The 18,830-nt window shown below is 39.9% G+C and overlaps 1 protein-coding gene across 1 annotated transcript in view; it reads left to right on the forward strand.

The window, feature by feature from the left end:
- The window catches only part of RGS6 (regulator of G protein signaling 6), a 595,776-nt gene that overhangs the window by 47,695 nt on the left and 529,251 nt on the right, over nucleotides 1–18,830 (forward strand). Inside the window, exon 3 of the mRNA XM_042943677.1 lies at nucleotides 6,158–6,261. Coding sequence (XP_042799611.1) covers nucleotides 6,178–6,261 — 84 coding nt within the window. The 5' untranslated portion in view covers nucleotides 6,158–6,177. The remainder of the gene's footprint in view (nucleotides 1–6,157; nucleotides 6,262–18,830) is intronic.

Consider the following 18,830-nt stretch of genomic DNA (forward strand, 5'->3'; position numbering starts at 1 on the left):
ATCAGAATTTCTGACACCTGGGACCCAGGAACATGGATCTTTAGAGTCAAGCCCAGGTGCTTCTGAGGCTGCTGGTCTGGTTCAATTCCTTGGACCAGCTTTCGGGAACCACCAAATGCTAACCAAAGTCCTGAGATGATCAAGCGATTATATCCTGGTGCCTGGCATTGCCACCAAAATTGGCCCCTAGGGATTGAGCTCTCGCATCTTGCTTTAAGATCTTTGGCGTCTCTCGCTCTGTCACTGAGCAGCTAGACTTTGAGTTCGTCTGTATAGGAAGTGTCACGTTGGCAGACCACTATAACAGAAAGAAGTATTTGTTCTTCAGAACCGTTGTTCTTTCTTCTCCCCCCTGGAGGTTCCTGCCCTCTCAGTCAGATTAGAGCTATATAAACAAGCTTGTACTACTGAGCTAGCACACTTCTTGTAAAGTTTTTTTCTCCCCAAAGTGCTTAACATTGCTGATGTCAGAAAAAAAAATCCATTGGGTTTTAATGGGCCGAAGCAAACAGTGTGAGGTTGATACAATAGGAGGAGAGGAAATAACATCAACAGAAATTCTTATTTGGTAGCACAGATATTCAGACTGTTACAGTCAGGCTTTGATTACCTCTCTTGCAAGATATTTCCCTGAATAGGGTTTTGAGGGCTAGACACAAAGAAGGGCAGGCAGGATGTTTAAGGATTTTAGCTTCATGTGACAGTGATCTCGGTGGCATTGGAGTGTCACTGCAGTGGTCTGCCTCTTAGGTGTATGTCAAGATCACCTGAGAAGCTTGTTAAATAGCTGATGGCTCCATCTCAGAATCCCTGAGGTGGGGGAAGCGTTTCTCCAATGATTCTGATGCTGATGGCCTGGGAATTTCACTTGGCCAAATAGTGGCTGGAAACCAGACTGCTGGTCAGTTGCTGCGTTCATTCCGCACTAGGGAATTTGCATGCCCTATTTGATTTCCTCTTCAAAAGCAACTCTGCAAAGTAGAGGACTCTCACCTTCCAGGTGAAGAGCTGGAAGGTGGGGGAAGGTGGGGGGAGGTACTCAATTGCCAAGGCAGTCTTGGTGTGGCCAGAGCTGAGATGCTATTTCCTGTCTGACTTCAAAGCCACTTCCTTTTCCACATCATGGAGGTCTTTCTACCTGCTGGGCTCAGCATTGTTATCTGCTGGACCCTAGTCTTGGCTGCTCCAGAGAGGCTGGCATTACAAAGGAAAACAGCTGGCATTTGTTGTAACTGCAAGCTACAACTGAAATAGAAGTTTGGAGTAAATTGCAGTCCCGACTTGCAGAAGATTTACTAATCAGTTTGAGTCATAGATACTCAATTGTTCTGTTATTGACAAGGTGTCTCCTCACTATACTTTCCATCCTCCCACATGTTCCTTCTTACCTAAATTGCTCATGGATTCCAAAAGTGGATTCCTGAGTTCAGGGCTGGCCCATATCAATAAATTCTGGGGAAAAGTGTGATTCTGTCCGTAGGTCTTTGTCAAGAAAGAGCCTTCTTTGTGGGGCAGTTTCAATGGCTTGTTATCTGGATGGGTATTCCAGAAGGAGTGCGCTGCATCTTGGTAGAATCTTATCAATTCCATCATTCATTCAAAAGTATCTGAGTACCTACGAGGTGTGCCACACCTTGTTCTAGGTGCAGGATGAACCCCACCAACAAAGACTCTGCCCAAGCAGAACTGGCTTTAGTAGAGGAGATTCCTGATAAACAAGTAAACGAAGAGAGGTGCAAAGCCCTGTTATTTCTCACTCCACGTTTGTCCCATTTAATCTCCTTGAGATTAGATCAGTCCTCATGGTTTTTTTTTTTTTCTTTTGGGTGCCTACAGCTTCTGGGGCTTCACGTGGCCATGCTTGATGCCTGTGTTGTCCCCTAGGCTGGAATGGCCTCTTCTGCTTCCCCCAGACTCCTCTTCGTCCTTCGCTGTCATCTCAGTTGCCAGCTTCTGCCCTGCGCCGGCATAGCCAAATACCCACACATTACGATGTCCTGTTTCTGTGGACATGTCTGTCACTCTTCCTGGACTCTCAACACTTTAATGAGATCATCTGTGTCTGATTTATCTTTATATCTCCAGGGCCTACCATATCTTCATATCTCCAGCCCACCTTGCAAGTGGATGCTCAGGGCGGTTGCTCCAAGAAGAAATGTTGAGTCCCACTGCCCCTGGTGGTGGGTGGTGGTATTACAGAAATCGCTTCAAGGTTGGGGATGCTGAGTCTGGGAGAGGATGCTTCACTCCAGCAGTTTGGTGATTCCTTGACAAGCTCAGCATGAGTGATGCCATAAATGGAGGACATGGGCTAGGATAAAGAGAGGTGGTACGGAACATTCTGATGAGCATTTGAAGGAAAGTTTTGAGGTTCCAGGGCAGAGCTGGAAGGAACACTGGAGATGTGGGGTTTTACAGCTATTGTCCACTTGGGATCCGGGGAAGTTGTGACTTGACCTGGTTCTGACAGCTAGTCAACTGCACACAAGGTAGGAGACCCAGGCCACCCAGTTCAGAAGGCTTTCCGCTATTCTGGGACTATAGTGACAGATAAGGAAACACAGGCACAGAGAGGTGAAGTAACTTGTTCCAGATCACACTGCTTGGAAGTGGTGCAAACTAATTTTGGATGTGGATCTGTCTGATAACAGACTCCAGCTTGTAACCACTGTGCTACCTGTCTGTCTCTTCTCGGAGTTTTCAAAACTCAAGCCCTGAACACATTTTTAGCTTCTCCCTTGGTTAGCTGTAAGCCATTTTAGGAAAAGAATATCATTAATGTGTTTCCTTTCTACTGAAATGTAGTTTTGTGTTTCTTTCTACTGAAATGTAGTTTTGTGTAGTTTTGTAGTTTTGTGAAATGTAGTTTTGTACTGAAAAACATTCACGTTCTTTAAATATTAAAATAAAAGGCCCTGAATTATTTACTGTGTGCATATATACATGTAGCATAAATAAGATGAAGTTTTTGGTTTTCACTACCATGAAATTTAAGCTATTCCTATTTCATTTCTATCATATTTCATTTAAAAATAAATATTTTAGGGGTGCTTAGGTGGCTCAGTTGGTTAAGTGTCTGCTTGATTTCAGCTCAGGTGATGATCTCATGGTTTGTGGGTTCTAGCCCCATGTCGGGCTCTGTGCCGACAGTGCGGAGCCTGCTTGGGATTCTCTCCCTTCCTCTTCTCTCTGCCCCTCCCCTGCTCATGCTGTCTCATTCTCTCTCTCAAAAAATAAATAATTAAACTTAAAAAAACTAATAAATATTTCACATATTGTAATGAATGAGAATCTAGCCCTTTAATGTCACGAGCCCTAGCTTCCTAGTCAATGAATGTAATTAGAACATCCTTACCTGTGTAGGTTTTGCATCCCATTTGTCTAACATCTGTTGACGCATGGGCTTGAAAGTGGTTATATCATTATTTTAGCAATGATTCTTTCTAGACACAGAAAAGTTGAATGACATTGAGCTGCCAGAGGAACCAAAAATAGAAGTTTTTCTACTATATACTAGATTCACTGAAATTCCTAATAGGGAGACTTGTCTGCCTGCACTTGGAAGTCTAAAGTCCTAGTCCTGGACCATCAGCCTATTATAACACTAGAAATGTTTCTGTGTGTGCGTGCGTGTGTGTGTTTTGGGGGAATTGGCCAGGAAGAGGCGAAGGCAGGGCTAACAGGATTGTTTTTAGGTCATTCCCAACCTTGTTGTTATAACAACAAGGGAGATAATATGGTCATTATTATGGTGAGAGATAATATGGTCATTAAAGTCAAGTGTTCATTTAAAAATAAAGCCAGAGACCCAAAATGCCTCTGTTGCATAGATAAATGAGCATACATAAATGGACTCAGTTTTTGTTTTTCATGTTCTGTCGTATTCTGTGTTGAGGCAAAGGAGTAGGCAAATAAGTAGCTGTTCATTAAAAATAAAACAGCGTGTTATTCATTTAACTTTAAAAGCCACTGATTGGAATTAATAATTAGCTTTTCCATGTAACACTATATTCACAGAAACCCTGATATTACAGTACATAGAGGTAAAAGCACGTTCTTTATCTCTTCATGTAATCTAACTTTTAAAATGCATCTTAATTCACAAATGACGAAGAAAGCACGCAACATTCAAACGGTATACTTTGGGCATTTAAATTCTTAGCACAAATGACAAATTCCTATCTCTTCCCCATCTTCTGCCCAAATTTGTTTTTATGGAATGACCTTTGGTACCAACTTATTTTATAATAAAATATTTCCTGAGCTTTTATTTTAAATTGAAATGGCCTTTTCTGTCAAGTGTGGTATTTGTAAAAGTTTCTTTGATGAAAAGCCTATGAATTTTGTGCAAATAACCCAGGCAGGCTCTTAGCTTAGAGATAACATTTGTATAGGACTTTTATGGCTTTATATGATACCTTTACACTCAGTTTATTAGACCCTTACCTGTGAATACTCAGTAGAATTCACATTTTACTGACGAGAGCAGTGTAGAGAGAGCTGCCTTGGTGTGGTTCTGGGTACACAGCAGGCATTCAACATTTTGTTTTAAAAGGAAGTTAACAAAGAGAACCCAATAGGTTATTTAACTTGTGCGAAGTCACACAGCAAATATAGTGTGATACCAAGAACTGAACTTCTTTACCCAAAAATTCCATATGTTGTCACTGTTATCTTTTGAGGCTTTTTAAAAAGGTCAAATTAAAAAATATTCATTCTACTTAATTGAGGTAAAATTCACACAACCTAAAATTAACGACTTCGAAGCATACATTTCAGTAGCATTTAATACATTCACAATGGTCTGCATCCATCGCCTTTATCTAGTTCCGAAATGTTTCGTTATCTCAGAGGGGATCCCAAGTCCATTAAGCAGTGGCCCCATTCCATCCTCTGCCCAGCTGTTGGAAACTACCTGTCTGCTTCCTGTCTCGATAGATTTACCTATTCTAGATATTTAACGTAAATGGAATCCTACAATGTGTGACTGCCTTCGTCTGTTCAGGCTGCTATGACAGAATATCCTAGATTGGCCGGCTTATAAACAACAGAAATTTATTTCTCACAGTTCTGGAGATCAAGGCTTCAAAAGATTTGGTGTGTGGTGAGAGTCTGTTCCCTGGTTCATGGATGACTTTATCCTTGCCGTGTCCTTATATGGTGGGAGGGAGCTCTCTGGGCGTCTTTTTTATAAGGGCACTAATCAGCTCCCAAAGGCTCTACCTCCTAATACCATCAAGCCAGGGGTTAGGATTTCAACATATGGATTTTGTTGGGACATAAACGTCCAGTCCATTGCAGTGACCTTTGTGTTTGGCTTCTTTCACTAGGCATAATGTTTTCAAGACCAATCTGTGTTGTAGCATGTATCAGCCCTTTACTACTTTTTACGGATGAACTTTATTCCATTGTAGGGAGAGATGATATCTGGTTTATCCATCGATTGATGGACACTGAGCTGTTTCCATTTTTTGGCTATTGTGAATAGTGCTACTGGGAACATCTGTGTTCAAATATTTGTTGGAATACTTGTTTTCAGTTCTTTGGGGGTATAGTTGAATTTTCAAGTTACATGGTAATTCTATGTTTAACTTTTGAGGAACCACCGAACTGTTTTTTCATAGCAACTGAACCATTTTACATTTCTATCAACGAGGGACAAGTGTTCAGATTTCCCCACATCCTTTGCCACATTTGTTATTTGAGGTTTTTCTCTTTTAGTATGACCGTCCTAGTGGGTATGAAGTGGTTTTTCCTTGTGGTTTTGATTTGCATTTCCCTAGTAAAATATTCAGATTTGAGTGCATAGAATTAATCAAGAAGCAAGCTTTGGTAAGACAAAATCAACATCACAATGATTGGCTTCATCTGTCCTCAGGAGATTATTTAAGACGGCATAAGCTCACCTCTAGGGTACATGATTCTGGGCTGAAAATAAAGAACATGTTGCTTTGGGATTAGAAGAATGTATGTGGATCAAGACCCCAGTTATCCCCTAGATATTTTTTTTAAGATACTGCTTAAATTAATGCGGAAAAATGAGAAATTTATCCTGTTTCATTTTCATATCACCTGCCAAAAGATACTTCTTTGCATGGCAGGACTTTCTTTGTATAATTTTTTCATGTCTTAACGGTCTATTCATTTATTTTTGCAGTGTGAGTGAAGACATCCGGGATGGCTCAGGGATCTGGGGATCAAAGAGCAGTGGGGATTGCTGACCCAGAGGACAGTTCTCCAAACATGATAGTCTACCGCAAAGTAAGGCCTCTTATTGAATGCTGGGGGTGCTGCTTGTGTATGTGTTTGTGTTCCGTGTAGGGTTGACTGATGGTTGACAGCTTGACAAATGTTTTCTGCTTAAACTGATAAATGAATATCATTTTCTTCTCATGTCCTCTGATTTTCCAATTCTAAAATTCAAAGAAGTTAGGTTTTGTCATACTTGATATTGAACACTTGAAAAATACGATTTGATTTTCTTTAAAGATTTTGTTTTTAAGTAATCTCCCCACCCAACGTGGGGCTTGCACGTACAACCCTGAGATAAAGAGTCGCATGCTCTACAGACTGAGCCAGCCAGGCTCCCCCGCTTTGGTTTTCTTTAAACACAGAGATTGCCTAAGCGGTGCAGATGGAGACGTATTCTCCTTCAGTGTCAAGGCCTTTGTGTAACATTTATCAACTGATTGTTTTTGAACCCATAGTATGTATGAGATCTGGTCTAGATGCCGTGGGAGATACAGAGGTAAGCATGAATTAGATGTCTGTGGTTGGTGAAGACAAGAGATGTACACAAATGCAGAGTCTGTAATAGTCTAAGTGTTAATTTCCAAAAGAGAAGTGCAAATACAGTATTATATGAAATCAGAGGAGGGAGTGATTACTTCCAGGCTCAGAGGCCAGGTGTGGACTGGTGGAGTGGTCTTTGAATTCACATTTTAAAGGATGGGTAGGACTGCTTTATGTGGAAAGTGGAAAGAACAACATTCCAGTGGCGAGATGCATTGAGCAAAGGCAAAGGGCTGGAGAAAGTGAACAGCAACCAGAGCTAGTGAGCTTGGGCATAGGTGAGTTACATGGAGTAATGGAGGTAAGATTTTGGGAAGACAGTTTGGATGGAGCCAGATTTTAGGATGTTGAATCACAGACAATTTAATCACGAACAACTTTTGTGCCGGGAGTTGCAAAATCAACATTTCCCTTTGGGATTATGAGTCTTGCCCCACTGTGCCAGATACATTGTTGTGATGGTAGACTGGAGGCTTAATGGGGGAGGGGGTGGTGGTGGTATTTCTGTATCTGTGAGAAAGAAGGAGGATACTAATCTAGCAGGGGAAATGCCCCTCAGAATTGAGTGGGACCGAGCAGAGGAATTAAAGAGTCTAAATTAAAAATGTCTTGGAAACTGAATGGATATAGAATTAGGAGGGAATAGAGAATCAAAGATGGCTGTTACATAGCCACTTTGGGTTACACTGGCAAGACACTGATGCTATTAATTCAAATAGGGACATTTGGAAGGATGTTTTCAAGGAAGGAGATATGGCACATAAGTTTTATTCGTGCACATGTTGAATTTGAGGGAATAACTGCTTATTAATACACATTTAATGCTCGCATGTGTGGGAAAATTTGATCTAACTAGATTACGTTATTAATAAGGAAAATTAGTTAATGTTCATTCACTTCACAAAAATGAGTTGTCTGCTGGGTTCTGTGTATTCTGCAAGACTGTGTGTTTGATCTCTGCTAATCATATGGGCAAGGTTGAACTAGATATTCCTGGATGATCAATGTGGTGAACTTTTCTCTTTCCTTATAAAAATAGAACTCAAAACTAATCTCGCTTTGAGTATCAAATTCCTTCATCCTTTGCTTTGTAAGAGAATGCTTAGGTAACCCATCTCTAACAGAGAAGCCTATTAAGGTGTAATAAAGAAAAAAGAGATGCACACGGCTAACAAATTGGTGAGGCATACAGAATAATACAAAGATGTGTATTCCTCATTACCGTCTTAACCCACCCCACGCCAGGGAGACCCTAAGCCAAGATCATAGGAACATGAGCTTTGGAATCAGACCTAGGTTAAAATTATTGCGATGCTACCACTTCCTAGTGATGTGACCTTGAGTTAGTTATTAATTCTGTGAGCCTCAGTTTCTTCATTTTTAAAAAGAAAAATAAAAAGGGGGGAAGGAAGGACAGTACCTCATGGGGTTATTATGAAGATTCATTTAGATAAAGTAAATGAGGAACTTAATGAAATCTTTTTTTTTCTTTAGGGTCTTATAAAATCAGTGTCATTTGGAGAAAGGAGATAAATTATAAGATGTTTAAATATTGGTACTATTAATACGTTGACTTAAGTATGCTCATACAGTGAGTTGCCTTTTTAAGACACAGGAAAACAATACAGATATTTTTGTATTATTCAGGAGATTGTAAACTAATGGGTTATTAAAGGTTGGTGAGAAATGTAAAGGTCATGCAATGCAAACACCTTTCTACTAGAATATTTGGGATTATGTTGAAAGGAAAACTTCCTACAGGTTTGTGCAAACTTGATTTTTACTTTTTAGGTGGTAGCAGGGGACTCTTGGTTTAATTTAGATACAAAGCTGTCAATTACCATAGTTCTTCAAAGATATGACGACTAGCCTCTTGGTTTCTATACTGGAAACATATCTTGCTTCCTTTTGACAAATTTGCATGTGGGATATTTATGTGTTCATGTTATTTGCCATAACAGTTAATTGCTATAAAAGGGATATTACGTCTGTTCAATCTATTAGGAAGAAAGAAGGCATTGCTTAGTATGGGTCTAGGACCTGGAATCATTTAAACCTAGTTAATTTGACTAATTTAAGCCATGGTTACGTTTCAGTCATGGGGTATTTACCTAGTTCTCTACTCGCAGTGCTATAGACCAGCCATTGGCTACAACCGATACAACCAATATTGTAGGACACTATCCTCAAGGTGTCAGTAAAGATTAAACCTTGCAGCCAAGGTCAATTTAAGACATGTACGTACTATGGAAGTCCTCTTTTATAATGTTTTTTTTTTTTCAAGTTGTAAGCTCTAAGACCAAGCCTTTTCTTAGAGGTCCACAACAAAAATTTACATTAAAAATTATGCAAATAGTACTTTCCTTTTTGTCTTTCTCTGGTTGTTTCTTTCTCATGTCAGATGTTTTTAGTGTGACGTTTTTGCTTGCATTGTGTTGTGTTGATTCACATGCTGACATTTAAAAAGCCAAATCTAGAGAAATGGGAGCTTTTGGGTGAACTTCCGAGTCATAAGTGGGATGATTATGTCCATAACGTTGTTGTGACTTTTAAATGCCATTTAGAGTGGTAACCTTCTGACATATGAGTAATGATGGGTGGGTTTCTCAGGCCTACACCTTCAGAATACTCTTCATTTTCTTTTCATGTTTTCTGTGTCATTAACTCTGAGAAGTTGTACTTTCCCAAGGCATGATTTATTTATTGAGTTGAACAGACTTTCTCATTTAGTTTTTCCATCCTTCACATTCACATTTTGGATTGGAGGTGTATATGAAAAATGTATTGGTCACATTAAAAATCTATTTAAAAGAAAACCTTAATTATTCATTAAGGCACCCAGACCCTGTTCACCTTTTTTTTTAATATTCTTGGATCCAAAAGATCCTGGGTCATTGAATTGCCCAACATAGGGATGATATTTGAAACTGGCTGGATGTCAGATCATTTAGATGTGTTTTATAACAATATTGATCCTCAAGAGATCCTCCCTCCCTCCCTCCCAAAGGCATTTTTGTTTCATATGTCTGAGCTGGGTCTTGGGAACCTGAGTTTTAAACTCTTTCTCAGGAGAATCTGGGTTCGAAGCACTTATTTAGTATGTTTTACAATGTCCAGGTAGAGTACACGTAGCACCGTAATGGGAAAGTTAATGTTTTGAAGTGGGTTTTTGATTTTATAATTATTTATAGATCTCTCAGATGTAGAAGAACCAGGCTTCTGTCATGGAGTTACATGTAAGGGATTTTAGTAACCTCCTCAGAGGAGCAAAGTAAAGTATGGAGAAGGTGTATAACTTGCATGAAGTTACTCAGCAATTTCCCAATGAAGCCATGATTGGGTCCAGGTGGCCTGACTGCCCCCCTCGGCGTCCCTTCCACCACCATATTATCAACCACAAACTACCATTGCCACATTGTTGGGGTTCAGCAGACACTGGATAAGTTAAATAAGTGAGAGTACCGTGCGGCGGATCTTTGCTTTTCATGCTTAGTCTCAGAGATTTGACTTGGGTTGACTTTGAACATTTGTAATACGAAAGCTTCATTCTACTTGCTGGTGCTCTTGCTTCTTGGTTAAAGATTTTTGAAAATGTTTACTTTCTTTTTTAAACCCAGAATTCTTTTGAGTACAAGTAGGTTGCTTTCTGATTTTGTTTAGTTCTCTGAGTGGTGTTAATAATGTCTCTTGAGAAATTTCCAACTGGACTGGTGATTTGATTTGGTAGAACTCTGAGCAATTAGATTGTAGTGGGATGGAGAAAATTGTAGCTTAACTCGACCCAGACTTGGGTCAGGAGATGGGATGGTGTGATGGAAGATGCCAAACAGGGAGCAGAGAGCTCTGGGTATCTGGCCCTAGCTCCTACACGTACTGCTTTGGTTCTCTGGATGGGGAACTTCATTTTCCCAGCTCTGTTTCTCATTTTGACTTCCTCTTCTCTACTTTTTTCCCTCCTTCCTTCCCAACCACAAAATACTCCTTACACAAAAAGAATACGTTCAGTGTCTGCATAAAGTAGAAAAAAGCATGATAAAATGAACCCTGTGTGCCTACCAACCCACCAACGTAATAAATAAAATATTACTTTGGCTTTGTTTCCTCTTCTGTAAAGTGAGGGGATTGGACTAAATATTGTAAACATACTTTTCTGCAATGATTTAAAAGGTTCATTCTGTAAGTTTTTAATCATAGATTAATTCACTTCTCTGTTGTCAAAACAATGTTGTGAGACTGTAGACACGTGTAAGGGTCTTTAGAACTTTTCTAGAAATATTTCAAACAGTCCTATGTAACTGAAATTGGACGGGGATAAAACCTAATGTCGTTAGGCATCAGAAGAAAAATTCTAGTTGTGATGATTTAACATTCAACAGTTAAAGTATCTTCTTGGTGGTGACCTGTTTCTTTGGCTTGCTAGTAACATTTAAGACATTTGTATAATTATCATTTGGCAGTACTGATTGTATGTTAGACAGACAGCAGGAACAGTGTCAGCAGCACTGGATATTGTCAGTAATATATAGCGTTACGGATGAATTAGAAGTTTTAGAGAAAGAAGAAAACGCCAGTGTGCTTGTCTGTCATTGCTGGCTTCCTTCACTTGCTAGTTTCTACTGATTTACTCCTTTTCTGCTGGAATTTGGGTCTTGCCTTTGTGTTGACCTGATACTCCAAGGTCACTTCCCCTAATGTTCTAGGACCCTGGAAGCCCTGGGCAGAAGCTGCTTTAGGCACATTTCCAAAAAGTAAATGTGGTCCTATTTTAGTTACACAGGCAGTGGGATGCAGCAAGAAGGGGAAAACATTTAGCTTGGAAGAGGCAAGCCTGATGAGCACGCTGGGAATAGGACACTGTTTTGGAATTCACAGAAGGCAGTTGTGGTGGCCAGCGCAGCCGAGAGTCAGGGAACCTACAGATTCTGGTGACCAAGGCACAGTAAGGACTAGAAACCATCTAATCAGCAAATATGTATCGAGTATCATTTGTGTGCCAGACACCGTTAGGTGCTAGGAATGCAAGATAAGGTCTGTGCCCTGAAAAAAACCCGTGGGCTAATGGAGCAGAGATGGGTAACCAGACAATCGCAAGAGGCCATCGGTAGAGGTGAGCCGAGGGATGATGAAGGAGGTAGAAGGGTCATGAAATTCATATCAAGAGAGAGGATGGGGGCGCCTGGGTGGCTCAGTTGGTCAAGCATCTGACTTTGAGTCAGGTCATGATCTCACAGTTCGTGAGTTTGAGTCCTGCCTTAGGCTCTGTGCTGACTGCTCAGAGCCTGGAGCCTGCTTCAGGTTCTGTCTCCCTCTTTCTGTCCCTCCCCTGCTCACGCTCTGTCTCTCTCTTTCAAAAATAAACAGTAAAACAAAAAAGAGAGAGAGAGGATGATGATGTCATAGAAGACAGCCCAGGGGATTTGGCATCTGCCTTAATTCATGAAAGATGAATAGGAATTAACCTGGCAGAGAAGGGGAGAAAAAGCGTAGGAGGCATAAGGACTACCACATGGAAAGGGACAGAGTTGTGATGTTATAAACTGAGTTCTGGGAACTTCAAGTGGCTGTTCTCTTGGAGCTAGGTTGATGTGATGGGGGCTGAGAAATAAAGCTAGCTGGGGAGATTAGGACTGGATCACAAAGGACCTTATACATCATGCCGAAGATTTAGGACATCATGCGGGAATCTTCCTTTTGTGCCTGCATGCCCATGTTCTACCCCCTCCATACTGCTCTCTGCCCCAGGAGGTAGACTACATCTGCAGGGATCCTGGCATCTCTGGCTTTGAATCAGATTTGCTCAGTAGAAGCCTGGGGAGAGATGAAAGGAAGGAAGAAGAGCAAAGCCAGATATTTCTTCCCCTGGCTCCCTCTAGAGTTTTGCATTACCTGTGGCGCTTTACTGAAGGTCGTTGTTCCTCCCAGGGCAGACTGTTCTCCTCTGGATCCTGATACCCTTTTCCTCTCCTCATCTTTTTGGGCATCTGGGTAGCTCCAGTTTGTATAGTCTTCCATTGCTGTATAATCAATTACCCCAAAATGTAATGGGGTTAATTGGCTTTACCATGATATTTATTATGTCACAGTTTCCATGGGTCATTAATCTAAGGTGGGTCCTCTGGGTCAGTGTCTTTCAAAAGACGACAGTCAAGACATTGGCTGGGATTGCAGTTTCATCTGAAGGCTCACCTGGGGCGAGGCTCACTTCAAGCTCACTCCTGTGGTTGCTGGGTGGGTTCAGTTCCTTTAGTGCTGTGGGGCGATGGCCTCCATTCCTCCGTTCCTCCACTGTCAGTTTCTTGCTGCATGTGTTTCTCCACGGGACAGCTCACAACATGGCAGCTCGTTTTGACAGAGTGAGCAAGGAAGAAGAGTAAGAAAGGGGGTTGGTAGTGGGAGTCTCACTCTTTTATAACCCAGCCTTGGACATGACATCTTATATCCCTTCTGTTAGGAAGGAGGAGGTCTGTGGGTCCACCGCTAGGTGAGGGGTTTTGCACAACTCAGAGGTTCCAAGTGTTTCCTTATGGTTCTCCTATACTCTGCCACTTCTTGATACTTGGTCCTTTTTGAAATAAACCTTTCTTGAATTGTCCTATGTGTGCCATCTGTTTCCTGATAAAGCTCTGACTCACGCAGGTATTAACCCCAAAGCAGAGGAAAACCACTGAGACCTTGTTTTTCTTCATAAGGAAATTCACCGCAAAAAAGTTTGAAGCGGGAAAGTCATATGGTCAATGTGGAGAATGCACTTATGCAGAGAGGGTGTAAGAGAAATGGTAAAATTAGTAGGTCGAATGGTTTGGTGAGTTTACAGGAATCCAGGTGAGGGAAAACTGGTGGCCATATCATGGCAGTGGTGATGTAGATGAGTGGTATGTTTGAGAGACGTTTAGGAGGTAGAATCAACAGGATTTGGTGACTGCTAAGATGTAGGGTGGATTTGAGGGGAATAAGGAGGTATCTTTTCACCAGGTTGTACCTGGGAAATGGCGGAAGGTCTCTTGGAACCAACAAAATTTCGAACCAAGTAACTGTAGAGCTGGATTGCCTGCCCTTCTTCTCCTTGTGTGTAGAGAAGTCAAGTGTCACACAAAGAGTATGTAACTAGACCAGGGTGTCTGGGTATTGATTGCGGCCACACCACTAGCTCATTTTGGCCACGCATGAGTTGCTTCTGTTTTAAGTCGAGCTCTGCCATTTGAAGTGAGGGGTTAGCTAGGCTGGGTGATCTCAAAAATACTTTCAGTTCTCACATGCCAGGGCTTTCATAATCTAAAATAAAGACATCCACGTTTCCTCACCTGTTTATTGTTTCATAGCCCTCTTTGTTTTCTTTCACATTTTCCTTAAAAAGTTAACCCAAGCAAAATTTTAAAAAGTCAGGTAAATCAGGATGTTTCAAACAAATGCTTTTTGCTCTTGCACATTTAGGGCTTCTTTTCTTTTTTTCTTTTAACATTAAATAAATTACCCAAGGACTAACTTCAGAGAGTATTCTGGGTAACTAATTTAATTGTTCAATCTGCATTTTAAGATTCCTTTCGTTAAATAGCTCGAAGGTTTTTTATTGCCTTAGGAAACAACTGTTCTGTTTTCCTTTTCCCCTAGGATTGGACTTGCCAGAGGAAAAGCACCCCATCACATTCTCTTGGTTGGCAGGAGGCAGGAGTGTGGGCAAGTCCCGGACTAGTGGTATCAGTGTCCGCAGATGAAAAGGGATGGTATTTTTAGTGTCGAGAATAGCTCAGTGTGGTTTAATATGATGTGTTTCCACGAGTATAACTTTCTAATTTGGAAAGCCTTTGGTGTGTTCAAGGCTTCATTTCATTTTTCCAGTTTTTCCCCCGCATTTCATTCCAAGGAGTCTAAGGTTTTACATTTTGGCAGTTTATTACCTTCACTATCGACACGTCTTTGTAGTATCCCTTACAGTACAGAGAGCTTGCACGGCCATAGGGTTCGGTCCCCATTCTCAGGATTTTGAACAAGAAATATTAGAATAACAGATATCCATGAAGGGAAAATAATGAAGTGTTTCAGTCATTGTGGGATAGGTGGATTGTTTTTTAAAAAATCTGTTTGCCAATATAAATCAAAACTGAAATTGGAAAAGTCTTTTGATTCACATCCTCACTTCTAAAAATGTATTACAATAAGGGAATGGAAAAAAATATACAAAGATATAAGTATAGACTTAGACGTACACTCACTCCAAGAGAATATTCACACCTCTGTGGTGAGTAACATCAAAAGATATAAACCAATCAAATATCTGTTGAAGATGAATTAAAGGGGCGCCTGGGTGGCTCAGTCGGTTAAGCGTCCGACTTCGGCTCAGGTCATGATCTCACGGTCCGTGAGTTCGAGCCCCGCGTCGGGCTCTGTGCTGACAGCTCGGAGCCTGGGGCCTGCTTCGGATTCTGTGTCTCCCTCTCTCTCTGCCCCTCCCCCGTTCATGCTCTGTCTCTCTCTGTCTCAAAAATAAATAAACATTAAAAAAAAATAAAAAATAAAAGAAAATGAATTAAATACTCATGGGGGGTATAGGATTTATATTTGGGGTAACCCACCAGTTAGGTTACTGGGTCCCTGTTCTGGTATATCTACTAATTTTCTTGAAAGGAAGATGGTTACTGACACCTGGGGATATGGTCTGATTGAATAGTCTGTATTTTTAAAAACCTACAAGACTTTGCCATTTTTGTTTTATAACATTTTTGTTTTATTTGCTAAACATAATGGTTATGTAGATTTACTAAAAAATTATTGTTGGGGCGCCTAGGTGGCTCAGTTGGTTAAGCATCCAACTTTTGATTTCGTCTCAGGTCATGACCTCACAGTTCGTGGGATCAAGCCCCACATCTAGCTCTGCACTGATAGAGCACAGCCTGCTTGAGATTCTCTTTCCCTCTCTCTCTGCCCCCACTGCCCCCCGTGTTCTCTGTCTTCCTCAAAATAAATAAATAAACATTAAAAAAATAAATATTGTTTTCATTTTTTTATTTTCTACAGCTCTGTGCTTACCTCTGGGACCTTTTTTGTTTGGTCTGGAGAACTACCTTTAGTATTTTCTTGAGCGCAAGTCTGCTGGTGCAAGATTAAGGAAGAGAATAAGGATTTATTGGCTCCCCACTCAATACCAAATACAGTGCTGGGTACTGTGCATACATTGAATCATGCGATCAGCAGAATAGCTTGTTAGGCAAATGGCAGTCAGCCTGTATGACATACAAGGAAACAGGATCAGAAGGAGTAAATAACTGGTATTGAGTTTTGAGGCTGGGTTTGCTTTATTCTAAAGTCTGTAATTTTTTTTTCAAATAAATTGAATTATGTTAAAAAAAAAACAAAGGAAATCTCAAAGTTGTTTGTAGTTAATTATAGGAAGGTTGGTATTGACAGGGTCGGCTTACAGAGGAGGAAGGAATTTCAGGAGAAATGGTTTGAATTGCATCTTTAAGAAAGGGGAGAATTTAATTCTGTAGGAAAAGCCAAGAAATGATTCTAGGTGATGGGGTTGTGTAAGCGAGGTTTGGTGATAAGAAAACCTAGATGTATTTAGGAGGCAGTGTATTTTATAGCACTAAATCTAGGAGGTATGCCTCATGTAATAACAGCCTTATTCTTCATATGGAGAACCTGAGGCAAGAAATCACTAAACATTTCTAGTTCTGAAACTCACATGGTAAAATATTGGTACAGCTGAGCTTTCTGCCAACTTTCTTTCTTTCCTTTTAAAAATTCCTTGTTTTCCATTTTAAGAGTAATAATTCATTTTCAAAAGAATATATGAACTAAAAACAAATCTCATTTATTCCTACCATGCAAATATGACCACAGTTAACATTTTGGTCTATTTCCTTCCAGTCTTTATATATATATGGGCTATATATGTATATATATATATACATATATGTGTATATATATATGTAGATATATATGTGTGTGTATATATATATATATATATATATATATATATATACACACACACACACATATAAAGCCCTGATATATATATAAATAATCAGGCTATATATATCAGGGCTTTATATATATATATATATATACATATATATATATATGTATATATATATATACACATATATGTAAAATATATATATTTATATATATATTATATATATATAAAAATATATATAATATATATATAAATACATATATGTAAAATATATATATTATATATATATTATATATAATATATATATTATATATATTATTTTACATATGTAAAATTATATATTAAATATATATATAAATATATATTTATATTTATCAGGGCTAGAAAGAAGAACAAAGCTGGAGGTATCACAATCCCAGATTTTGAAATACACTATAAAGCTGTAGTAATCAAAAGAGTATGGTACTGGCACAAAATAGACACAGAGATCACTAGAGCAGGATGGAAAACCCAGAAATAAACCCACAATTATATGGTCAATTAACATAACAAAGGTCTATAACAAAGGGAGCAAGAATATACAACGGGGAAGACAGTCTCTTCAGTAAATGGTGCTGGGAGAACTGGACAGCTACATGCAGAAGAATGAAACTGGACCACTTTCTCACACCACACACAAAAATAAACTCAAAATGGATTAAAGACTACATGTGATACCTGAAACCATGGGAATCCTAGGAGAAAACATAGATAGTAACTTCCTTGACAGCAGTTGTAGAAACATTTTTCTAGAAATGTTTCCTCAGGCAAGGGGAAAAAAAGCAAAATTAAACTATTGGGACTATACCAATAAAATAAATATTGGGACTATACCAATAAAATAAAAGGCTTTTGCACAATGAAGGAAACCACCAACAAAACAAAAAGGCAACCTACTGAATGGGAGAAGATATTTGCAAATGATACATTCTATATGGGGTTGTTATCCAAAATATATGTAGAAGTCATACAGCACAACAAAAAAACCTCCAAATATCCAATCAAAAGATGGGCAGAGGGCCTGAATAGACATTTTCCAAAGACACACAGAGGGCCAACGGAAACATAAAAAGGTGATTAACATCACTAATCATCAGGGAAATGCAAATTAAAACCACAATGAGGTATCACTTTACATCTGACAGAATGGCTAGTCTCAAAAAATACAAGAAACAACAAACATTGGCGAGGATGTGGAGAAAAATGGTGGGAATGTAAATTGGTGCAGGCGCTGTGGAAAACAGTATGGAAGTTCCTCAGATAATTAAAAATTGAGTTACCATATGATCTAGTAATTCCTCTGCTGGGTATTTACCCAAAGAAAATTAACACTAGTTTGAAACAATATATGCACTCCTGTGTTTATTGCAGCATTGTTTGTAATAACCAAGATATGGAAGCAACCCAAGTGTCCATCCATTGATGAATGGATAAAGAAAGATATTACCAGCCATGAAAAAGAATAAAATCTTACTATCTGCAACAACGTGGATGGACCTAGATGGTATAATGCTAAGGAAATAACACAGATACCATGTGATTTCACTCATATGTGGGATTTAAGAAACAAATAAACAAAGAGCCAGACAAAAATACCCCACTCTTTAAAAAAATTTTTTAATATATATTTATTTTTGAGAGAGACAGAGCGTGAGTGGGGGAGGGGCAGAAAGAGAGGGAGACACAGAATCTGAAGCAGGCTCCAGGCTCCGAGCTGTCAGCACAGAGCCCGACGCGGGGCTTGAACTCCCAAACTGCGATACCATGATCTGAGCCAAAGTCGGATGCTTAACCAGCCGAGCCACCCAGGTGCCCCAAAAACCCAGTCTTTAAAAAAAAATTTTTTATTTATTTATTTTGAGAGAGAGAGAGATGACACGAGAGGGGGAGGGGGAGAGAGAGAGGGAGAGAGAGAATCCCAAGTAGGCTCTGCATTGCCAGTGTAGAACCCAACGTGGGGCTCGAACGCACGAACCGTGAGATCATGACCTGAGCTGAAACCAAGAGTCAGATGCTTAACTGACTGAGCCACCCAGGTGCCCCTAAACAACCCCCCCCCCCCCGCCCCCCACCTCGTAAATAC

This window comes from Panthera leo, chromosome B3 (assembly GCF_018350215.1).
Source record: "Panthera leo isolate Ple1 chromosome B3, P.leo_Ple1_pat1.1, whole genome shotgun sequence".
NCBI classification, from domain to species: domain Eukaryota; kingdom Metazoa; phylum Chordata; class Mammalia; order Carnivora; family Felidae; genus Panthera; species Panthera leo.